The sequence below is a fragment of the Gadus macrocephalus genome, chromosome 12, assembly GCF_031168955.1.
Source record: "Gadus macrocephalus chromosome 12, ASM3116895v1".
In the NCBI taxonomy this organism is placed as follows: domain Eukaryota; kingdom Metazoa; phylum Chordata; class Actinopteri; order Gadiformes; family Gadidae; genus Gadus; species Gadus macrocephalus.
In genome coordinates, this window is record NC_082393.1 from 25,181,333 (window position 1) to 25,206,411 (window position 25,079).

The 25,079-nt window shown below is 53.5% G+C and overlaps 1 protein-coding gene and 1 long non-coding RNA gene across 2 annotated transcripts in view; both read right to left on the bottom strand.

Annotated features, from left to right (window-relative positions):
• notch2 (notch receptor 2) overlaps positions 1-25,079 on the bottom strand; it is a 39,879-nt gene that overhangs the window by 6,312 nt on the left and 8,488 nt on the right. Inside the window, 29 exon segments of the mRNA XM_060067587.1 lie at positions 285-369; positions 2,002-2,206; positions 2,854-2,996; positions 3,508-3,852; positions 4,319-4,860; positions 6,060-6,172; positions 6,739-6,990; positions 7,302-7,434; positions 8,292-8,476; positions 9,319-9,472; positions 9,990-10,191; positions 10,951-11,179; positions 12,010-12,162; positions 12,630-12,749; positions 13,042-13,155; positions 13,769-13,914; positions 14,230-14,422; positions 14,856-14,966; positions 16,692-16,925; positions 17,430-17,543; positions 18,014-18,127; positions 18,714-18,899; positions 19,338-19,493; positions 20,031-20,264; positions 20,388-20,510; positions 21,550-21,683; positions 22,455-22,662; positions 23,222-23,426; positions 23,429-23,501. Coding sequence (XP_059923570.1) covers positions 285-369; positions 2,002-2,206; positions 2,854-2,996; positions 3,508-3,852; positions 4,319-4,860; positions 6,060-6,172; positions 6,739-6,990; positions 7,302-7,434; positions 8,292-8,476; positions 9,319-9,472; positions 9,990-10,191; positions 10,951-11,179; positions 12,010-12,162; positions 12,630-12,749; positions 13,042-13,155; positions 13,769-13,914; positions 14,230-14,422; positions 14,856-14,966; positions 16,692-16,925; positions 17,430-17,543; positions 18,014-18,127; positions 18,714-18,899; positions 19,338-19,493; positions 20,031-20,264; positions 20,388-20,510; positions 21,550-21,683; positions 22,455-22,662; positions 23,222-23,426; positions 23,429-23,501 — 5,206 coding nt within the window.
• Positions 610-1,587, bottom strand: LOC132469602 (uncharacterized). Its single transcript, XR_009528442.1, has 2 exons — positions 1,444-1,587; positions 610-723 (listed from the first exon to the last, which is right to left on the bottom strand). It is a non-coding gene; the product is annotated as an uncharacterized LOC132469602 (long non-coding RNA).

A 25,079-nucleotide genomic window follows, 5' to 3' on the forward strand; every position in this document is an offset into this window, starting at 1 on the left:
GGGGAGGAGCTTATTACACAAAACAGTACAGCAGGACGGGCAGACAGGAAGACAGACAAGAACACAGACAGACAGGAAGACAGACAAGAACACAGACAGACAGACAGACAGACAGACAGACAGACAGACAGACAGACAGACAGACAGACAGACAGACAGACAGACAGACAGAGGGACTGAGAGACAGACAGACAGACAGACAGACAGACAGACAGGCAGACAGACAGAGGGACTGAGAGACAGACAGGCAGGTAGACAGACAGACAGAGAGACAGACAACTTACCCGTTGCCTCTTGGGAGGAACGTCTTCGAGCCACCTCTGTCCCTGGCCTCCATCCGTCATGGGTCCGTCGTGGGAGATAAAGTTCCTGAAGGGAGGAGGAGGAGGAGAGGAAGGGGAAGAAGAAGGAGGTGTGAGGGGAAGGCTGAAGGTAGGGCAGCAGATCGCTGGCTTCACAACGTTCTGGACGTCTCGCTCCATTCAAGCTCTTCAAGGACACGATGGATCCTGATGGCTCTGGCAGAACGCCATCTGCTCAATAGCATAATAATAAATGACACGGATCTGCTCGACTGCATTCCAGTAAAGTGACGATCTCATCTTGCCGGGGGGGGGGGGGGGGCGGCCGTGGTGGGGGCGCTCGTTGGGTTTCCCCAAGATTGGAACGTGACTTTACTGTGACAGCCTGAATATAAACGATGTCTTAATGTTTTGGACTGAACTGAAAGCACTAGAACCCACTAACAACATACTAGAACCCCCTAACAACGCACTAGAACCCCCTAACAACGCAGCACTAGAACCCCCTAACAACGCACTAGAACCCCCTAACAACGCACTAGAACCCCCTAACAACGCAGCATGAGAACCCCCTAACAACGCACTAGAACCCCCTAACAACGCACTAGAACCCCCTAACAACGCACTAGAACCCCCTAACAACGCACTAGAACCCCCTAACAACGCACTAGAACCCCCTAACAACGCACTAGAACCCCCTAACAACGCACTAGAACCCCCTAACAACGCACTAGAACCCCCTAACAACGCAGCATGAGAACCCCCTAACAACGCACTAGAACCCCCTAACAACGCAGCACTAGAACCCCCTAACAACGCACTAGAACCCCCTAACAACGCACTAGAACCCCCTAACAACGCACTAGAACCCCCTAACAACGCACTAGAACCCCCTAACAACGCACTAGAACCCCCTAACAACGCACTAGAACCCCCTAACAACGCAGCACTAGAACCCCCTAACAACGCAGCACTAGAACCCCCTAACAACGCACTAGAACCCCCTAACAACGCACTAGAACCCCCTAACAACGCACTAGAACCCCCTAACAACGCAGCACTAGAACCCCCTAACAACGCACTAGAACCCCCTAACAACGCAGCACTAGAACCCCCTAACAACGCACTAGAACCCCCTAACAACGCAGCACTAGAACCCACTAACAACGCACTAGAACCCCCTAACAACGCACTAGAACCCCCTAACAACGCACTAGAACCCCCTAACAACGCACTAGAACCCCCTAACAACGCAGCACTAGAACCCCCTAACAACGCACTAGAACCCCCTAACAACGCAGCACTAGAACCCCCTAACAACGCAGCACTAGAACCCCCTAACAACGCACTAGAACCCCCTAACAACGCAGCACTAGAACCCCCTAACAACGCAGCACTAGAACCCCCTAACAACGCAGCATGAGAACCCACTAACATCACACTAGAACCCGCTAACAATGCACTAGAACCCCCTAACAACGCACTAGAACCCCCTAACAACGCAGCATGAGAACCCACTAACATCACACTAGAACCCGCTAACAACGCACTAGAACCCACTAACATCGCAGTAGAACCCGCTAACACAGCCCTAGAACCCACTAACACACTAGAACCCACTATCAACGCAGTAGAACCCACTAACATCACACTAGAACCCGCTAACACAGCCCTAGAACCCGCTCCCAGGGCCACTGACTTCATGCCGAAGTCGTCCTGTCCGACGGGCTCCCTCCGCTTGTCGTCCTTCTTGGCCATGAAGCCCTCGGGGAGCCAGAGGACGCCATGTTTGCTCTTCCTCTTGGCCGCCAGCATCCCCAGCATGAGGACCAACAGGGCGATCAGCGCACACACGCCGCCCATGTAGAACAGGAGGTGGCTGGAGGAGACTTCCTCCCGTTCGGCTGGGGGACAAAGAGAAAGGAGGTTTGTTCTATGGCGCAATGGTACAACATACAGGGAAACAGGGTCAACATTGACTAGTAGTATCGGCAAATACACATTGGGGACACAAAACGAGACACAAAATATCTATATTTTTTAAGAGGATGATGAATATAATGTTGTACAGGGCTTGTACGCAAACAGAATGCATCATGGGATCTTTCGTTGGCAACACAACGCTATACTGAGAGGAGTCAAGAGACTTACCACGTCTAATATAAAAAAACGCTGAGGCAGTTTAAAACAAAACAAAAGCAAATCTTTTGTTCGTAGGATGGTAGGTGTAAGTACCGCCTTTCTCGCCTCTGATTGGTTAGAAGGGCTCTGCTTTAGAGCCATAATTTTTAATTTACTACTCTAGGTTGTTTTCATTTAAAAACGAGAAAATTCGCTCATCCTCGTACAAAATGAAGAGGTGCTGTACCAAAACGTAATTATAGTTTGCATCAAAAAAAACAAAAACGTTTTTTTTATTTTTTTATTTTTTTAAAGCTCAGACAATTATTTGGGTCGCATATAAATTGAAATGGTCGGTCGGAAACCGGAACCAAACAACATTTCCTTTTAGGCCCAATGGTCCAGTCAGCTCAGAGCCTCGTGTACTTACTGGTGACGGACACCAGGGGGTAGGGAAGCTCCGCCCTCAGGTGCTCGGCGGCGATGAAGGAGGCAGCCTGCTCCGTCTGGAGGAAGCAGTCGGCCTCGCTCTGGGCGCACTCGCGGTTATCGATCTCCAGGAAGACCTTGGAGCTGCAGGCCGGGCGAGGGACATAAGAGAGAGACATAGGAGAGACATGAGAGACATTAGAGAGAGACATAGGAGAGAGACATAGGAGAGATATAAGAGAGGGATGAGAGAGCAACATGAGGGACATAGGAGAGACATAAGAGAGAGATGAGAGAGCAACATGAGGGACATAGGAGAGACATGAGAGAGGGACATGAGAGACATGAGAGGGAGAGACATGAGACATGAGAGAGAGGAGAGAGAGACATGATAGAGGAGAGAGACATAGAAGAGACATGAGAGAGAGACATGAGAGACATGAGAGAGAGACATGAGAGAGGAGAGAGACATGAGAGGGAGACACGAGAGAGAGACACGAGAGAGAGACATGAGAGAGGAGAGAGACATGAGAGAGAGACATGAGAGAGAGAGAGAGACATGAGAGAGCGAGAGACAGCGACCGAGCCATGAGAACACTGCACAAGGTTCAATTCATTTAAATGTTCTTTGTAAAACAAGGAGGTCACCGCTCACCCGATGACCTCCTGGTCCAGCTCCCTCTTGGCGCGGCCGGCGTGACTCCGCCGCGCCTCCTGGCCCACCTCGGGGCCGTAGTAGGGGAACACCATGGGGTTCTGGTCCTTGTCCCGCCGCACGCGCAGGTTGGTGTGCAGCAGGGTGCCCAGCGAGCGGAGGAAGCCCAGCATGTCCTTCAGCAGCTCGTCGGGCTGCAGCAGCACCACGATCACCAGCGTCCCGTCCGCCACCAGGGGCGGCTTGTCGGCCGAGCAGTCCAGGCCGTCCCAGCCGCACGCCTCCTTGTTGCAGCTGCGGTCGCACACGCCGTCGCCGTAGTGGTCGGCGCAGTAGCGGTCGTACCTGGCGGTGGGCGGAGTGGAGGGCGGGAGGGGGAGGGGGGGGGTTTGTCGGTTGGGATTAGAGAGACAGACTTGTGTATGGTCTGCACCGACGCTAGAGCAAAAGGGACTGAAGTAGGGGCGACGGGAGCTCGGGAGGTAGAGCGGGTTGACCGGTAACCGGAAGGGTACATTTTTCTTTGTAGCACATATCAGTGATGGGAGGACGAATGTATTGATCAAGTTATTGAGATATTTTCCGATCAGCGTTGACTACAGACGTCATTCTAAGCCAGGAGCAGGCTGAGATGTTGCACATAACGACTTTAAGAAACACAGAAATATTTGATTCATTAATAATTTTCCATTTCTTGCGATCATATGATGTGTGCGTTTGCAGTAGTGCGTGTGTGCGGTAGTGTGTGTGTGCGATAGTGTGTCGAGGGGGGGGACGGGGACGGGGACGGGGACGGGACGGGACCACCTACTTGCACTGCGGCGACTCCTGGCACTCGAAGCTGTCGAAGAGGCAACCCGAGTTGTCGCACTCCTTGTCGCAGCGCTTGTTCCGGAACAGCTCCCAGCACGGCACGCTGGCCGTGCAGTTGCTCCACGGACGCTCCCAGTGCAGCGAGCAGTCCCCGCCGTCCCACTGGCACATGTGGTTGTTGCACTGCGGGTCGCACACGCGGTCGCCCGCCTGCTGCTCGCACTGCGGGTACGGGCACGCCGAGACGGGCTCCGGGGCGGCGGCGGCGGCGTCCTGGTCGCAGTGGTAGCCCGCGAAGCGGCCCGGGCAGAGGCAGCGGTAGCCGAGCATGGCGGACGAGTCGCCCACGCAGGTGGCGCCGTTCCGGCACGGCCGGCTGTGGCACATCTGGGCCACCTCGCAGTGCTGCCCCGCGAAGCCGGCCGGGCACAGGCAGCGGATGCTCCCGCCCAGGGACTCGCAGTGGCCGCCGTTCTGGCAGTGCAGCCGGGCGCAGGTGTAGCCGGTCTCCATCTCGCCGCAGTTGGGCCCGGTGTAGCCCTGAGGACGGAGGACGGGGGGAGGACACACGGTGTGAGGCAGGGAGGAGGCGGCGGGACCATCTACCAGCCTGAACGGCGTTATATAATCACCATCTTCAGGTTATTAGCACTACAACAACTTAAACCCGCACTACGTCAGCCTCGGGTGGAGGGGGGTCTGAAAGATGGGTTGCCAGGATGGATAGACTTGCCATGGATGGGCACATATTAGTCCTGAGAGATGTTCTAGTTATGTTCTTCGATGTATCAAGATCTTCGATTTGTTATTCACTCAAACACACGGCGTCACGCGGGGAAGAGGACAGCGTGCAAGCGAACGGGGGTGTGGTACGAAGGCTAGCGAGTGCGACGGGTTCCCAGGCGCCTCGTGTCTCTCTACCGTACCTGCTCTATGTTGTGGCCCTCTGAAGCAAAGCAGGAAGGTGAGAGGAGAAGAGGGGGTTAGTGAGGAGACACAAGCGTCAAGTGTTAGACTGAGGCAGATCAGAGAGGCAAGAACAAACACAAAGGCGGTAGGTTGAGGTCGTTTAACGTCCTTCGACAGAATAATTCAATCAGTTCTAATGGTGTTCCTGCAGGTTTAAACAGAAGAACAACGGGTGTGCTCTTGAAAACTGAGACTGCGTGGATCCAAGTTGTTTCACTGAAGAGAGATTGGATGACATTTTACAATTACAATTCATGTTAGAGGTAGGGCTGCTCGATTACGGAAAAAAAATCATAATCACGATTATTTTGGTCAATATTGAAATCACGATTATTTTTTGTTTGAAAACATGATGCATTTATTCAGCATGGCTCTCTCCAAACTACTTTGTAACTGAGAACTTTAAAATTCCGCCTTTAAAAAAATACACAAAAAGGTCCAAAAGAAAATGTTTCAATCTAAAATAATGTACAGATGTGTATCCAGCTGCACTTTCTATAAATCATTAAAAAAAAAAAAGGGGGAAAAAAGAAGCTCAAATCGAAATCGAGATCGAAATTCGATTAATCGCCAGGCCCTCGTTAGAGGTGACGTAATATACCACCAGCTGTGAGTGTGATGGTGGTATAATACGTCAGCTTCAAAGTATACGTCCACTGACTGGTAACAAAACAACAAACAAACATGATCTCAAAGATACTCTTGATGGGCGACGTGAGGTCGTACGGAGAGTCCTCAGGAGAGAAGGCCCTGTTGACCAGAAGACTTACTGGGGGGCAGGAGCAGGAGTAGCCATGGATGGAGCTCATGTTCATGGAGCAGGAGCCACTGTGGTGGCAGGGCTTGGAGTGGCACAGGTCCACCATGGACTCACAGTGCCGGCCTGGGGAGGACACGTGGAACACGGTCGGTCATAACGATTAAAGAAGAGGACTGGAACATTTCTTATGCAAGATACGGCCCTCAGCAACAGCACTGCACTATCATATTTCACGGCTTTGCCGCCCCCCCCCCCCCCCCCCCCCACAGCAATCACTACAGCGCACAGATGTCACTTCACCCGTTGGCTCCATCACCATCACCATCCCCAAAAGCAGGAATGAATCAAGTCATTAATTAAAGTTACATCGCCTCAATGGCCGACGCCAAAACTTCAGGAACATTCGCGGGATTTCGCTTTTACACTTTTATCCAAGGCAACGCACAACCGTTAATTCACACATTCACACACCAAGGGCGGGGTCGACCACGCAGGGCGACAGCCGGCTCGTCGGGAGCGGTCAGGGTGAGGCGTCTCGCTCAGGGACACCTCGACACTCACGGTTTCGAGCCCCGGGGGAATCGAGCTAGCGACCTTCCGGTTACCAGTGAACCAGCTCTACCTCTTGAGCTACTGCATAAAACCTAAAACGTCAGCAAAGACAAGAGGCGAGGTGTACGTTCCCCTACCTGTGTAACCTAGGCGACAGCTGCACTTGTAGTCATTGGTCAGCTGCACGCAGTCTAGCGTGCCGGGGGAATGGCATGGCCGGGAGAGGCACTCGTTGACGTCGCCCTCGCAGTGCTGCCCGGCGAAGCCCGGCGGGCAGTTGCACGAGTAGTGGCTCAGGCCGTCGACACACTGGCCCCCGTTCAGGCAGCGGGGGGGGGCCGAGTCGTGCTTGGGGGCGCACTCGTTTTCCTTGGTTTCACACTGGGGGCCTGCGTGGGGGGGGGAAGACATTATATATTAACTTGTGGTGTCTTTTGATGCACCCCGATATTCACAAGTATTGGGGTGCATCAATTTGTCACGCACATATTGGGAGGCCGATGCGCGTTTCGATGTACGTGTCTATTTGAAAGGTTAGGTTTGTGATGATTAACATTTACAGTGTTGGAGGCTATCATCCACGTCTTCAAAATAAGAGGGATAACGCTCATCCCTCCTTACCCCCCCACACAGCCCCAGTGTCTGTCTGTGTGTTTGGGATCCTGTGTGCGCGTGTGTGCGCGCGCGTGCCGCTGCGTACCTTTGGTTCCGGGTGGGCAGGCGCAGAAGAAGCGGTTGACCAGGTTGATGCACGTCCCTCCGTGGCGACAGGGGTTGGACTTGCACTCGTCCACGTCGTACTGGCAGTTCACGCCCTGATAGCCGGGCTGACACTGGGGTCACAGGGGGGGGGGGGGGGGGGGTCACAGGTCAGAGGTTAGGTCACAGGACGGGGTTCAGGGACAGGCAGGGACGATGCACTGCCGTTTAGGAGACGCTTTGATGCACAGTTTCTTGGTCAAGTCCAGATAAAGGTGTTCAAGATCTAAAAGGTAGGAGTCAGGTATTTTTGGCAGACATTGGGGATCAAACCCGGTGTCTTTTGACTGAGAGCCAAACTCTGTAGCCCTCATATACTATTTAAGTACCACCACTGCCATTACCACCACCACCACAACCATAACAACCACCACTACTATGACCACGTCTCAACTTTATAAGGAGAACCATCTACCAGCCTAAACATCGTTATATAAATCAGTATCTTCAGGTACTTCAGCAATACAGCAACTTAAACCTGCACTATGTCAGTCTTCCCATGAGAAGCCTCTAGTGGTCAAAGGTCAGAAATATTCCCAGGGTGGATTGAGTGCCATGGATGGGCACATATTATTCCTGAGAGATGTTCTAGTTATGTTCTTAGATATCTAGTTCTTAAAAGGTGACATATTATACCGCCAGGTTAAGTGTGATTAGCCGCTACAAGCCGTTTTCAAAACCGGCCTCTTGAGACATCACGAGTGGGCGTGTCCACCTAGATGTATGACGGACAGATGAGCGACGTTTTCTACAGTCCACTGGGTTGGCTGGTAGACCGATATATCCGGGGTAACTCCTGATGGACACGCCCACCAGTGATTTTCAAAAGACGGCTTGCGACGGCTAATCCCACTCACACCTGGTGGCGTCATACGTCCCCTTTAAATATGTTATCCATGGTCTGCCTAAAGTGGCTGAACCCCAGACGTACCATGCAGGTGTAGGTCCCCTGGTAGTCCTTGCAGGTGGCCCCGTTGCGGCAGGGGTTGGGCTGGCACTCGTCCACCATCTCCTCGCAGTAGCTGCCCTTGTACCCCGGCTGGCAGTGGCACTGGTGGAAGTGGCCCAGGTTCTCGCAGCGGCCCGCGTTCTTACACACGTGATCCACCTCCAGCCCTGGGAGGGGAGGAGAACACGCAATTTTAGATGCTTTTATTTGGATCCAGATTTGACAAAGAAGGAGAAAAAAGATCCAAACATTTGGGAAGAAATATTGATATCGTCACAGGTCACATGCCTTTACAAGCCCTACATGATAAGTTGATAAGATATTACAACACACACACACACACACACACACACACACACACACACACACACACACACACACACACACACACACACACACACACACACACACACACACACACACACACACACACACACACACACACACACACACGAAGAGCCCTTGTTGAAAATGTTACATTAGATGCATTTACTGCTTTGCATTACAAGCATGGACTTGTTGCACATACGATACCTATTGAATTGTAGATATTTCATGGTTGGATAATGCCTTCAGGGATTTCAAGAAATCCTCAAAAAATCGTGTTTACTCGTATAACTGGTTTGGCTTTTTGTTTTGTTTCAGCGCCAAGGTGTTAGACTGTTACATATATCCTGATCCAAAACGTTGCCAAAATACACATCAACATAATATAGGATGTATTCATTTCCATCTAAATTTCGGGGATCTAGCAGACGCTTTTGTCCAAAGCGACTTGCAACCACTCGTTTACACATTCACACACCGACGGGCGGAGTCGACCCACGCAGGGCGACAGCCAGCTCAGAGCAGTCAGGGCGAGGCGTCTCGCTCAGGGACACCTCGACACTCCGCTAGGAGGAGCCGGGGATCGAACCGGCGACCTTCCGGTTACCAGCCGACCCGCTCTCCCTCCTGAGACACACGCCGCCCATCAGCATCATCATCGTCATCGTCATCGTGTCCTCACCTTTGGTGGCGGCGAAGTCCTGGCAGGACATGTTGGGCACGTCGCAGTAGAGGCCGGCCCAGCCCATGGGGCAGTGGCAGGACCACGAGCGCTCCGTCTGGGAGCAGGAGCCCCCGTTCCGGCAGCGCACCTGGCTGCACAGGTCCACGAAGTACTGCACCCCGCAGAGACAGGGGGGGGGGGAGGGGAGGTCGAGTTAGCACAACGTCAGCGCAACGGAGCGGACAGTGAGACGATGAACTCATTTTTTATTCTCCTCTCATCCACAGTCTCTCCACGACCAAGTCTGGGTGTGTGTGTGAAAGCGCAAACACGCAGACACTCACCGACACGCAGTCAGTCAGTCAGTCAGTCAGTCAGTCAGTCAGTCAGTCAGTCAGTCAGTCAGTCAGTCAGTCAGTCAGTCAGACACACACACACACACACACACACACACACACACACACACACACACACACACACACACACACACACACACACACACACACACACACACACACACACACACACACACACACACGGTCAGTCAGACACACACACACACACTCAGTCCCGTACACAGTCAAGTCAGACGCGCACGTACACACAGTGTCCTGTCCAATAGTCAGTCAGTCAGTCAGTCAGTCAGTCAGTCAGTCAGTCAGTCGGTCGGTCAGTCGGTCGGTCAGTACCTGGCAGTTTTGCCCGTTGTAACCCGTGGGGCAGGTGCAGCGGTAGGCCCCCAGGCCGTCCGTGCACGTCCCTCCGTGCTGGCAGGGCTGGGAGTGGCACTCGTTGTGCTCGTACTCGCAGTACACCCCGTAGAACCCGGAGCGGCAGCGGCACGAGAAGGCCGTGATCTCGTCCACGCACGTGGCGTTGTTCAGGCAGGAGCTGGGGGGGGGGCAGAGGAGTCGGCGGTCAGGGAGGAGGAGGAGGAGGAGGAGGAGGAGGAGGTAGGGCCCGGTGTGGGTGGGGCTCCATGGCTCCGTCCACACGGAGGCGGTCGTGAGCCGGGTTCGAGGGCCGCCTGCGCTCCTCGGGTGGGGGTCAGGATGTCCGGCTCTCTGACCCCCACTGGGATGTGTCAGGCTTTAAGAAGTACTACTCTATAGTGGTAGCATCTACTTACATAACCATTATACTCATTCATCTTCACGCCATTCATGATCAACTCATTCACTAGCTCCATCCTGAAGCCTACCTCTCTCTCTCTCTCTCTCTCTCTCTCTCTCTCTCTCCCCTGAAGCCTACCTCTCTCTCTCCTGTAGCCCGTCTCTATCTCTCGCTCCCTCTCCCTCTCCCCCCCTCCCTCTCTCTCCCTCTCTCCCTCTCTCCCTCCCGAAGCCTACCTCTCTCTCTCTCTCTCTCTCTCTCTCTCTCTCCTGAAGCCTCCCTCTCTCTCTCTCTCCTGAAGCCTCCCTCTCTCTCTCCTGAAGCCTCCCTCTCTCTCTCTCTCCTGAAGCCTCCCTCTCTCTCTCTCCCTCCTGAAGCCTCCCTCTCTCTCTCTCCTGAAGCCTCCCTCTCTCTCTCTCCCTCCTGAAGCCTCCCTCTCTCTCTCTCCTGAAGCCTCCCTCTCTCTCTCTCCCTCCTGAAGCCTCCCTCTCTCTCTCTCCTGAAGCCTCCCTCTCTCTCGTCTCTCGTCTCTCCTACCTCTCAGTGCACTGCCGGATGCTGTTCTCGCAGAAGATGCCGTTGTATCCCGGCCGGCACTCGCACACGAAGCTGTTGACGTAGTCGTGGCAGCGGGCGCCGTTCTGGCAGGGCTGGCTGGAGCACTCGTCCACCTCCGACGCGCAGCGCTTTCCCTCGAAGCCCGGGCGGCACGAGCAAGAGAAGTCCGTCACGCCGTCGTTGCAGGAGCCGCCGTTCAGACAGGGGTCTTGGGGGGGAGGGGGGGAAAAGAGGAGGACGGGTCAGTACTCAAGTTATGGATGGATGACAGGGCTTGGACTTTTGCCCAAAAATCATATTCGAAGTTTGTTTGTTTATTAATATTAATATTCGAATAATTTATTTATAATATTTGGACCATTAAATGCCTTCAGTAAGACCTGGATGGGGCTTAGCAAGGTTTGTTTACCGGCGTTGCTATGGTTACCGGCCTTGCGCGTTCCAACGGTTTATTAGGTTTCTAATAAATCGCTGTCTAATCAATACTTCATTCGCTGCCTCTTCCGTGGTCGTTACAATGTTATGAATAGACTGCGTCGGGTTCTCCGACGTCTCTCCCTCTTGGCCTGCCCATAACGGGTTCCAATATTAAGGGCTGCCTCCCTATTAAGTTCGGAGTCAAAGCCCTAATGGATGATAACATCGTCAGTTCTCTTTGGTATGTGTCTGCATCTTATCTTATTGCCACTTGTTTCGTCAAGCCGGCGTTATGTCCATCTTAAAAAAAATAAAGTAAGACTGTGTGAGTAAGACTGGAAGGTATGGGAGGGAGAGGGGAAAACATCCAGCAAAGGACCACGGCCAGGAATCGAACCCGGATCGCTGGGGTGAAGACCCCCGTAGAGAGCGTACCCTTAATGGTACGCTCTCTACCCGGTGGTGCGCCGGGTAGAGAGCGTACCATTAAGGGTAGGCTCTCTACCCGGTGAACCACCGGGGGCGCCCCAACGTCATATCTTTTGACAGTAATGCGTGACGTCCCTCTGATAACGTTGCATGCTAAAAGGCGAACCAGATGGGCTCCTCCGTGGTACTCACTCGGGGAGCAGTCGTCGACGTTGCTCTGACAGTTGTGTCCGCTGAAGCCCGGCGGGCATTCGCACACGTAGCTGCCCTGGCTGTTGACGCAGCGCGCGCGGTTCCTGCACGGGCCGTTCCGGCACTCGTCCACGTCCTCGCTGCAGCGGGTCCCTGTGGGTGGAGAGAGACACCGTCAGTACTGATGGTGCCTTCTGTTGCCCATCCACACCGTCAGTACTCCAAGGAGACACCGTCAGTACTCCACCACCCTCAAAGACACCTTGAGTCCTAGGTATACGTTCAACCGTTTTCACATAATTTTTTTGTCAAGTATGCTGACTGCTTAAAACCTTTACACACACACACACACACACACACACACACACACACACACACACACACACACACACACACACACACACACACACACACACACACACACACACACTAAAGTTATAATATTATTCCTACCATGAGGTAGAAAGCTTTTCACACACAATTAATACAAAATGATTGAAATGTGTGCGACAGCCTTTTTCAGGTGTGTTTTCAGCATAGGGCGTGGTCCTCCCCCTACATGGGGTAACGTGTGTCATCGGGGCAAACATCACGCAAACGTCGGGCACCAACGCACGTACCTTGCCAGCCGCTGGGACATCTGCAGGTGTAGGAGGTGTAGTCCGAGGTGGGGTGACAGACCCCGCCCCGCTCACAGGGGTTGGAGGCACAGGGGACCAGCTCTCTCTCACACGTTTTACCTGCACAGCCATGGAGCACTCGTTAACAACAGCCATCTAATTAAGCAATCTAAATCCAATCAAGAAACTGAAATCCCTTTTCCTGTTATGGCTTAATGTTTTGATCGCCGCGATGTGAACGACACATTCGCCACGATCACTAAATCTTTAGCACATACGCGTTGCCCTGTTAGGATCAAGCTAAACTCAAATTTAAACACGGCTTTTAAAAGTTGAATGGTCGTTGCGTGCGTAGCTAATGTAATGTGGGACTGCTGCACGGGGTTTGGCGGGTGAACCAGTGGCGTCTTGCCTGCGTATTGAGGACTACACTGGCAGGTGTAGCTGTTGACTCCGTCGAGGCAGGTGGCCTGGTTCTGACAGGGTCCGGAGGCACACTCATCGACGTTCCTCTCACAGTTCACCCCTGGGGGAGGAGAGAGGGGAGGGTGCACCAGTAAGTTCTGCTTTTTACGCGTCATTCCACTCCCTGGCTGTGAATGATGACGCTGCACCGAGACGCTGCCCTGTCCTCTTTCACTTCCCATCAGAGTCCAGTGACGCAGAGAACACGCCAGGCAGAAGGGTAAACCGCTAAGTATGAGCGTAGACATCAACGGTTCGTTTAGAGTTCTGAGGACTTTAGCACTTTTATCCAAAGCGACGTACAAACATTCATCCACACACACACACACACACACGAACACACCAACGGCGGTGTCGACCACGCAGGGCGACAGCCGGCTCGTCAGCAGCAGTCAGGGCGAGGCGTCTCGCTCAGGGACACCTCGACGCTCAGCGAGGAGGAGCCGGGGATCGAACCAGCGACCCTCCGGTTACCGGTCGACCCGCTCTTACCTCCTGGTCTTCTGCCGCCACTTTGTTATCGGGGCCGGTCAGATAACACCATCTATTTATAGTACATTAGTATCATGATCCTCACCAAAGGGAATCACCCTCCCTCGCCCAGCAGCCGACCCACACTGGCCTGGGACCAGTCCACATTCGGGGGGGGGGGGGGTGGGGGGGGGGGTTCTCACCTGCGTAGCCGGGGCGGCAGCGGCAGGTGTAGCCGTTGTGCCGGTCCGAGCAGGTCCCGGCGTGCTGGCAGGGGCCCGACTGGCACTCGTCCCGCTCGTGATCGCAGTGCTGCCCCTCCCAGCCCGGATCACAGCCGCAGTGGTACCTGTGGGGGGGGGGGGGGGCAAGCAGAGGGTCAGAGACTGTGCGTCAGGGCGTCACGGCGTCACGGCGTGTGCCGGGCGAGGGGGGGGGGGGGGGGGGGGGGGGCGCATGGAGCTACCCGATGGAGGACCCGGGTCGACACCCCGGGCCTGCGTAGACATATAAACGTGGGTTTGTGTCTCTGTGTGTCTGTCTGTGTACGTGTGCGTGTGTGTGTGTGTGTGTGTGTGTGTGTGTGTGTGTGTGTGTGTGTGTGTGTGTGTGTGTGTGTGTGTGTGTGTGTGTGTGTGTATTATAGAGTAAGAGGAGAGCCCACCCATACTGCTGCTCCACACACTCCCCGTGCACGCACGGCTGCAGGCCGCAGTGGTCCGTCCCGGAGTGGCACATCGGCCCGTGGGTGCCGGGAGGGCAGAGGCAGCTGAAGCGGTTCACCTTGTCCAGGCACGTCCCCCCGCTCATACAGGGGTCCGACAGACACTCGTTGATCTCCACGTCGCACTTGGTCCCTGGCACACACACACACACACACACACACATTTACATTTAGATGATTCTGCTGCCGCTTTTTTCAAAAGTGACTTGCAACCATTCATTCACACACCGACGGCGGAGTCGACCACGCAGGGCGACAGGCGGCTCGTCGGGAGCAGTCAGGGTGAGGGCGTCTTGCTCAGGGACACCTCGACACTCAGCCAGGAGGAGCCGGGGGATCGAACTAGCAACCTTCCGGTTACCAGTCAACCCGCTCTACCTCCTGAGCTACTGTCGCCACACACACACACACACACACACACACACACACACACACACACACACACACACACACACACACACACACACACACACACACGATGTAGTAGAAACAGTAACAGGCAGTGCTCAGAACCCAGGGTCTCAGGTGCTGTGGAGTGCGCTGGGGTCAAAGGTCGCAAGGTTCACCTGTGTATCCCGGGGTGCATTCACACTTGAACTCGTCGATCCCGTCCCGGCACTCTCCGTGCTGACAGGGGTTACTGGCGCAGTCGTCCTCGTTCACCTCACAGTTCACCCCTGTTAGAGAGAGCGAGAGCAAGAAAGAAAGAGAGAGAGAGATATTCCAATCAATGTACAATGAAACAGGACAGTGCGACCACGTAGTGTGCTCTTAAATAAACCCTCTCTGATTGACGGCTGAATGGTGAGGTGGGCTGTGGTCTGCAACCCAACCGTCATACCCCTGCGTCGCCACCAGGGGGAGCACGGCGCCACAAGCGGCCGGGAGGAGATGAAAGAAGTGAAAGTGAGTACTGAAATACAGTACTGATCCACGCTGACTGTGATGGGGGAAGCAGAAGTAGAGGAGGAGCACCGGGGAGGAAGGAAAGGTCGTCACTAGAGGACTTCTAATTAGACAAGAGTGACACGCTGGATAATAACACGGCGAGAGAGAGAGAGAGAGAGAGAGAGAGAGAGAGAGAGAGAGAGAGAGAGAGAGAGAGAGAGAGAGAGAGAGAGAGAGAGAGAGAGAGAGAGAGAGAGAGAGAGAGACGAGGTGGGGGTCAGCTGTGTGTGGGTATGCATGACCCCCTGAAAAATGAGACCACAGAGTAGGACTTAAGTGGTCTCCGGGGACGGGCTAATACAGTACACCCAGGCTCTGGGGGGGCAGCAGCCCAGTCCTCAGGCACTAATCCCTGGGCCGGTGGGGTGCCCGGCACTGCGTTGACCCGGGACTGGGACCCTCGTGCACACACACACGTTCATGCACACACACACACGCTATACTGGTTCAAGGTAAGGGGTGGGGGCAAGGGACTGGTGGGTGGAGATCTTTCCCTCCTTCCCTCTCTTCCTCCCCCTCCCTCTCCCTCTCTCTCCCCCTCCCTCCCTCCCTCCCCCTATGAAGTACCAGACCATTGGAATGAGTCAGGCTTCCCGAGTCCTGAGGAGGATGAATGGAATGCGGCCCGGGCTGCGTACCAACACTACCGTCGGTCGGATGGATTACAGCGACACTGATTGCCCGGAGGTCAAACTCACAATCTCTCCGGCGTGACGCCGCTCTGATCAGGACCTCTGCCAGTAACTGGCCGTGAATCACTCTATACTGCGTTTAACTTTAGAAGTGCTCTGACCAAAAAAACAACAACAATGACATTCCCTTAGTGATTACTAGGGCTGGGTTTTGCCAGGTACCTCACAATTCAATTCAATTCCTTAGGTCTTGATTCGATTGGATTTCGATTCGATATTGATCCAATTGCTTCGATATCGATTCAATAATGCGTGCAGATGACAAAGATACCTAAATATTATTTAGAATTAACCATTTCATAATGAATTAACCATTTCATTGTGCTTTAACTTTAAGTATTTAGAAAAGCGCTATAAAAAACTGATCAATTATTATTATTACCTAACAAAGAGGGAATACACCATTGTATAGTATTGTTCCTGAGCTAAACTTCATAAAAGTAATAATCATAACATGGACAAATGTAAAAGGGTGTGTACATTTAGGCATACTCGCTTCTATGTTACAATGACTGAGTATGCTTTATTTTTTTTATGGAAATAAATAGATTTAAAAAAAAAAATCTGAATCGAAATTGAATCGAGAACAAATAAATTGCAGTGCAGTGCATTGATGAATCGATTTTTTTCACCCAGCCCTAGTGATCACTTGATAACGAAAAGTAAGGAAGGCACTTTTATATTATAATTATTGTAATTGTATTCATCAATAGAACAAGTCCCAGAGCACAACTGTACCGACTGCGGCTCGTGTCTACTGACCGTTGGTGCCCGGGAGGCAGTTGCATTGGTAGGCGTTCACCCGGTCGATGCAGCGGCCACGGTTCTGGCAGGGGTTGCTGTGGCACTCCTGCACCTGGATGTTGCAGATGGAACCCGCGTAGCCCGGTTTGCACTCGCACGAGAAGGTGGCGATGCCGTCCGTGCACACGCCGTGGTGGCACGGCTCCGGCATGCAGTCGTTGACGTTCTCCGCGCACAGCGTCCCCATGAAGCCTGCGGGACGCACGGACACGAGCGGAGGGGAAGGGAGGAGGGGAAGGGAGGAGGGGAAGGGAGAGGCCCGAATCTGAACGTGAATGACTTTTATTACATCTTATTGTGTAAGTGTATCATTTTTAGGCTCGGTTTCTCAACAGCCATGCGCCTCAACATGGCAGCAAAAATACAAGATAAAGTAAGAAAACTGTTTAAAAACGCGAGTGGAGAGGGAGGGAGAGGCGGAGAGAGGTGGGGTGGGGGTTGTGGGGAGGGACGGTGTAACCTACGGTTACCCGGACCTTTAATAAAAGCCAAATTAACCAACCCAGATCAACTGAAGTTTTGAGAAAGACGGTGAATAAAGTTATTAAGAATATAACCCGACAATCATACAATCGTTGACACGACCCGTCACAATGCATGACGGACGTTTCGAAGCGGTTGTGTCTGAATGTTTGAGTCCCCTTTTTAAAGAAAGCCACCGGGGGGGGGGGGGAGATAAGACTCTGCGTTGGGTACCTTCGGCGCACTCGCACTCAAAGGCGTTGGGCCGGTCGTTGCACTTGGCCCCGTTCATGCAGGGGGTGCTGGAGCACTCGTCGATGTCGATCTGGCAGGTGTCGCCGCTGAAACCTGCGGAGCGGAGACCACCGTGTTAATGCAGACCGCCGTGTTGACGAAGGCACCGCGGGAGGAGAGCGACCGCGTCCGCGTCGGCCACAGGACGGTCACGAGGCTCCCAACATGTCGATTTCCTGCTGCAGAGGTTGCTGTTGCCGTCTTCCCCGGCTTGTATTAACATGAACACCCTCAAGGGATTTAAATGTACATTTAGGGGATTTTGTGGACGCCTTCATCCAAAGCGACTTACAACCGTTCATTCACACATTCAAACACGGGCGGCGGAGTCAACCGACCACGGCGACAGCCAGATCATCTCGAGCAGTGAGGGTGAGGTGTCTGGCTCACTGTCACCCCGACACTTGCCGGGGCTCGAACTAGCAACCTTCCGGTTTCCCAGTCAACCCGCTGTTCCTCCCGGGCTGCCGACGCCCAGCTTGTGCTAATATGAACTCCCCGGCGGGACGGGGCGGGGGACGTACCTGCGGGACACTGGCAGACGAATCGCCCCACCTGGTCCAGACACTTGCCCTGGTTGAGGCAGGGCCCGCTGATGCACTCGTCCACCTCCGTCTCACAGTGCGTGCCCTCGAACCCTGGGACGACACAAGGACAGACACCACCCGTTATCCAAAAGGGCCCGAATCCCGCTAGTCTATTCTGGATTCCCCCCCCCCCCCCCCGGTTACCAGACACCTGAACGTTTGAAGCCAGAGCCGCGGGTCTGACGAGCCCAGGCTCAGAGCTTACAGCGGCCTCGGAGCTTATTCAAAACACATCTGACCCCTGACCCTGAGCATGTGTTTACACTGCGGTTTTCCAGCGTGGCCGCTCTCACACGTGGTCTGGTCGTCTGGTGACTGACGTTATTTAAACAAACATCAGCCCTACTTATGGTCCTCTTAAGAGTGAACCACGGTGCGGTGCACCCTCTCTTCTGTGGAGCGAGCGTGATCATAAGTACGAAAAGGAATAACCTGGGTATAATATTGACCCACTTGATACTTGTGTGACATTAAAGTATGAATACAGGCAAACATTCTTGATGGTTACGTCAAGTACCTGGATAGGTGTGTGTGTGTGTGTGTGTGTGTGTGTGTGTGTGTGTGTGTGTGTGTGTGTGTGTGTGTGTGTGTGTGTGTGTGTGTGTGTGTGTGTGTGTGTGTGTGTGTGTGTGTGTACCGGGCATGCAGATGCAGGTGTAGTCCCCGATGCGGTCCAGGCAGGTGCCCTCGTTCTGACAGGGGTGCGAGGCGCACTCGTTGACGTCCTGCTCGCAGCGCGGGCCGGCGTAGCCGCGGACACAGTGACACGTGAACGAGCCGTCCGTGTTCACACACTGACCGCCGTGCTCACAGGGGTTGGTGCCTGGGGGAAGAGAGAGAGAGAGAGAGAGAGAGAGAGAGAGAGAGAGAGAGAGAGAGAGAGAGAGAGAGAGAGAGAGAGAGAGAGAGAAATATAATATATAGAGAGAGGGATATGTTACAATAGAATGGAGAGAGTTGTGTGTACCAGTGGTTGTGTGTGTACCAGTGGTTGTGTGTGTACCAGTATTTGTGTGTGTGTACCAGTGCTTGTGTGTGTGTACCAGTGGTTGTGTGCGTACCAGTGCTTGTGTGTGTACCAGTGCTTGTGTGTGTACCAGTGCTTGTGTGTGTACCAGTGCTTGTGTGTGTACCAGTGCTTGTGTGTGTACCAGTGGTTGTGTGTGTACCAGTGGTTGTGTGCGTACCAGTGGTTGTGTGTGTACCAGTGCTTGTGTGTGTACCAGTGCTTGTGTGTGTACCAGTGCTTGTGTGTGTGTACCTATGCTGCACTCGTCCCGGTCCACGTTGCAGGTGCTGCCGATGTAGCCGGCGGGGCAGTTGCAGTTGAACATGCCGTTGATGGGGTTGGTGTCGCACTGGGAGCCGTCCCTGCACGGGTTACTGATGCAGGCGTCGTCTATATGGCACAGCAACCCTGGACGGACACACACACACACACACACACACACACACACACACACACACACACACACACACACACACACACACACACACACACACACACACACACACACACACACACACACACACACACACACAGTTGTGATGAGTCATTGGAAGCCCACCAGATGATTGTACTGGGTGTTGTTCATCTAAGGGAGTGTTTGGGCCGGGCTCCAGTCTGTGTCCGGAGCCCTATCCTCCTGAGACCACCCCAGTCTCTGCACTTCACATTCTGTTTCTGTCTGTCTGTCTGGCCTTTTGAAAAGTCTACACAACAGGAGGACCAATCAGCGCTCAGGGGGGGGGGCGAGTTTCACTTCATGTCAGTCACATTATAAAACAATGAAAGTGGAAGTTTCCAAAACCGTTTATCTGAAACTGACTGTACAGCGATGCTAAAATGACAACAGAAACCTGCACAGAAGGCTTTTCCCCAGAGCAGAATATGTCTACACACTTTTGAAACGGTGGGGTCAACCCCAGGGCGTTCTCGGGGGCGCGACCCTACCTGTCTTGCCGGAGAGGCAGGAGCAGACGAAGGAGGCCACGCGGTCCTGACAGTGAGAGCCGAGGCTGCAGGCCGCCGTGGCGCAGTCGTCAATGTTCTCCGAGCAGTCGTTGCCGCTCCAGCCGTTGACGCACACGCACACGTAGCTGCCGATCAGGTTGCTGCAGGTGCCGCCGTTCTGGCAGGTGTTGGGCTGCAGGCGGCACTCGTCCACGTCCTCCGTGCAGTGCTGGCCTGGATGGGGGGGCCCGGGGAGAAATAGACACGGCTTCAGGACGGGGTGTGTGTCAACCAGCGGGGGGGGGGGGTCGCCACGTCGTGTGTCTATTGTGTCCTCGGATCAACAAAAAGGCGTACCGGTCCACTCCGGGGGGCACTGGCAGTTGTACGTGTTGACACCGTCCATGCAAATCCCTTCGTTGGCGCAGTGATGGCCGGGACAGTCGTTGATGTTGTGTTCACAGTTGGTGCCGTTGAACCCTGGAGCGAAGCAGGCAGAGGTTACATGCAACGTATACGTGTGTGTGTGTGTGTGTGTGTGTGGTGTGTGTGTGTGTGTGTGTGTGTGTGTGTGTGTGTGTGTGTGTGTGTGTGTGTGTGTGTGTGTGTGTGTGTGTGTGTGTGTGTGTGTGTGTGTGTGTGTGTGTGTGTGTGTGAAATTAGGTAGAACATACAACATGTGTGTGGCTGTGACCTCCGTTCCCACCACCTCACAACCGCTCTGGAGAGACAGCTGATGCATGCATGCACGTGCAGGCGCACACGCACACACAGCTGGCTATTTTAAACTCTCCTCCAGACATCTGGGTTGCCGGTCCTTTTAGTAAAGCTTAAAACAAACATTTACGATGTGCGAGTCTCGTGAGCTCCGTCCCTTAAATAAGCTATTCTGCGACACTATATAGTCTCATGTTAAACCCTTCCGTTTCCGAATATATACACACACACATTTTCTTCCTCCGACAATTCCTGTCTCTCACACACACCTCTATTTGCATATGTATTACCATCATAGCAAAGCAAATATTATAATGGACACTGTTTTGTGTAAATAGTGTTGGATTGTGTAGTGTAAAACCATCGTCGGATACAGCCGACTACCATCAGACAACCCAGAATAAAACTCAATGCGCTCAAATGACTGTTTACACATCAAACAACTATGGAAACTAAACGACACATTTATTTGTGGTTGACTTGATGTGGATGTCTTTTAAATCCAAAGACTTACAGTTAAGACCTGTGGAAACCTTCAATGCACCACTGTATGATTACTAAGGTCATTACTGTGGTCATATCAGCAGAGTCGAGTAGTGCAAGTGACTCAGCACTGTATTTATGGGTTATTATGTCTGATCCCCTTGTACAGTGGACTCCCTAACGGTCCATGCTAACAGTCGATTTTCCTCTGTATGCTCACATCGCCTGTTTCAGGTGATTCCTAAGACATGGCAGTTTGTCGTCTCATTGCCCGGTTCTGATTGGCTCGACGTTGCCCAGGTGTTCCGTGGTTTCGTACCTGGCAGGCAGTGGCACACGTAGCTGCTCTCGGAGGTCTGCCGGCAGGTGCCCCCGTTCAGGCAGGGCGACGGGGAGCAGGGGATGTAAGGGGTCTCGCAGTGGACGCCCGTGAAGCCAGGGGTACAGGTACACCTGCGGACGAGACACAGAGTTCTGTCGCCCGTTGGAATCGCACAGTTTAAAACCTCCCATCACAGAACACATTTCAGGCACGGGATGAAAGCAAAGGCCGAACAATACCGGAGACAGAGAGTCAGCGGTCGACCTCTGGTATACAATATAAAATGGACTGCATTTATTAAGCGTTTTTTCTAAGCCTAAAAAAAATAAAGTTTGGTTCCTGTTGGTTGTCAGTTGAGGTCATGGGTAGGTAGGGAATTTATTTAATTTTTTGATTTTATTTTTCCAGCGGCAGCGAATGATAGGTAGGTTGTTTTCATTTAAAAACGAGAAAATTCGCTCATCCTTGTACAGAATGAAGAGGTGCTGTACAAAAACGTAATTATAGTTTGCATAATTTTTTTACATTTTTTTTTTTTTTTAAAGCTCATAAAATAATTTGGGTCGCACATAAATTGACAGGGTCGGTCGGAAACCGGAACCAAACCAAAAAAAAATGTAAGGCCAACCTGAGGCCACTCAAAGTGCTTTACAATATTACCGAACATTCACGCACACATTCCCACACCGACGGCGGAGCCAGCCATGCGAGGCGACCGCGGCTCGTCGGGAGGAGTGAGAGTGAGGCCGTCTCGCTCAGGGACACCTCGACACTCGGCTAGGAGGAGCCGGGGATCGAACCGGCGACCTTCCGGGTTACCGGCCGACACGGTGGTAAACGACGGGACGTGAAGACACTGCGGGGTGTGTGTGTGTGTGCGTCCGAGCGGCGGTCCTCCTCACCTGTAGGAGCCCGGCGTGTTCACACACACCCCCTTGTTGTGGCACGGGGCGGGCGCGGCGGCGCACTCGTCGGTGTCGTTGAGGCAGGTGGGCCCGCTGTACCCGGGCGGGCAGGAGCAGACGTAGCGGCCCGCGGCCGGCGAGCTGCACGTCCCTCCGTTGGAGCACGGGCCGGACACACAGCTGTCCTCCCGCTCGCACCGCGCGCCTGGCCCCGACGACAACCACAACAACAACAACAACAACGACGACGACGAGTTAGAGCGGCGGTTTGTGTTGAAACTCAGAAAGTGCAGCTTAACAACTAACCCTAACCACAACACTCACGTTGAGGACGTTGAGCAGGACGCTTTCATCCGAAAGCGACTTACAATAAGTACCATGTCAGAAGAAAGAGAAACAACAATATACCGCTGTCGGTGCAGTAAGGACGTTCATAGAACCGAGTGCCGGGCGCTAACGATCGCTAGGTTAGCCCACTCCCCGTGCACAACAAAGACAGCTAGGATAAGACGCTACAGAAGTACTGTTTTTAAGTGCCAGGACGTACAACACACAATAAGTGCGTAAGAGGGGTGTGTGTGTGTGTGTGTGTGTGTGTGTGTGTGTGTGTGTGTGTGTGTGTGTGTGTGTGTGTGTGTGTGTGTGTGTGGGGGGGTGATCTCTAAACAGAGAACACGTCAAGCTAAGCCGGGAGTCAAAACTTTGAAATCCCCCCCTACCGCTGCAGAGCCCAGCGGTAGCCCCCCCAAGGGCGTGTCTCCCACCTGTCCATCCGGGGGCGCAGCTACACTTGAACTTGTTGAGGGCCAGCAGGGTGCAGCGGCCGCCGTGGCCGCAGGGGTTGCTGGGGAAGCAGGTGGAGTTCTCGGGCTTCTGGCAGTGTTGCCCCGTGAAGCCCAGGGGGCAGGTGCAGACGGCGGGGCCCGGCACCAGCAGCCCGGGGGAGGCCGGCGCGCTGCAGTTGCCCCCCCGTTGAGGCAGGTGTCCGGGCGGCAGGGGTCCGTGTGCTGGCAGTAGTTCCCCCCAGGGTAACCCGCGGCACACCTGCGCACACACACACACAGGTAAAGGAGACAAAAAGGGAGGGGAGACAAAAGGAGGAGGTTAGTGATGGGGGGGGGGGGGGAGCGACGGCGTGCTACAAAGAGCGGCGCGGTCGGAGCTTTAGAGGCCGGGGAAACAAACGGGACAATGGAGACGGTTTCTGTCGTGAACCGACGGGACCCACATCAGAGAGGCGAGCCACAGTGAGCACAACACATCAGAGGGCTGCTGAACGCACACACACACACACACACACACACACACACACACACACACACACACACACACACACACACACACACACACACACAGTATTGAGGCATACAATATAGTATGCAAATACTCTGAGGTGAATACCGTTTGACGCTGTTGTAAAAGACAGGACAACCAATGAATAATGACAGTAAGAAAGAACGAGAGAAAGCGCACACTGTTTCGCCGGGGAGGCTTGCGGCATACAGCGGGTACGCATATCTGAGATCATTATAGCATTTGAACACTTAGCGGTAGGAGGTATGGGCTACACTAAAAAAAGGAATGCTTGAGAGAGAGAGAGAGAGAGAGAGAGAGAGAGAGAGAGAGAGAGAGAGAGAGAGAGAGAGAGAGAGAGAGAGAGAGAGAGAGAGAGAGAACGAGAGAGAGCAAGAGTGTGAGAGAGCGAGAGTGTGAGAGAGCGAGAGTGTGAGAGAGCGAGAGAGAGTGAGATCGAGGAAAAAAATAAATAAATGTGGGTGCCATCAGTGAGGTGGACTTGAACCCAGCCATGCTCAAGCAGCATCACAGAGGAAGCTGTGGTCTTCCTCTTGGTGACGGGGTCAAACCAAGGCCCGTGAGCAACACACAAGAGGAAGAAGAAGAAGTCGAAAGGCAAGAGGATGTGAGATTCCTGTCAGCCAGGCAGAAACTTAAACCAGGCTAACCAAACAGCCCTGAGCAGGACTCGTATTCCAATGCCTCATACGAGTTAGTTACCGTGTCAACGAGCTGATACAAATGGATTCGCACTGAAGAGTACGGCCGGAAAGCCAAAAGGGAAACTCAAACGGGCTTATTACAATCAAGATTATAAAAACGACGCGTTTGTGTCGGCGCACTCGTCCACTCACCTCAGCTCTCGTTCTCTTTAGAGCCTCCCTCTCGAGTCGAACTCTGCGGGCCACGCAGGAAGTGACGGGCGTGCTACGTCATCAGTCATGTACTCGAGACAGCCTGCCCGCTGCCTCCTCGAGAATCAACCCGCCCGTCGCTTTCTATTCCTCAGATCCACCACTTTCACTCGCCACTTCCCCCCGGCTGCTGTTACCAGTGACATCAGCCCTCTGCCAGCCCAAACCAGGTCGTCAACACCCATTATTCATGTCGGCAGGCACACTCACGTCAGTGCATGTGCGTGTGTGTGTGTGTGTGTGTACGCGAGTACTCTGGTCTACAGAGAGAGCCCCTCCTTTTTGTACAGGTGCAAACTCTGTTCTCCTATCTCCCTAGAGGAAGATAACTCGGACATCACACACACACACACACACACACACACACACACCCCCCCCCCCCGTTGTGAAACGGGGATGGCAGTTGTGAAGA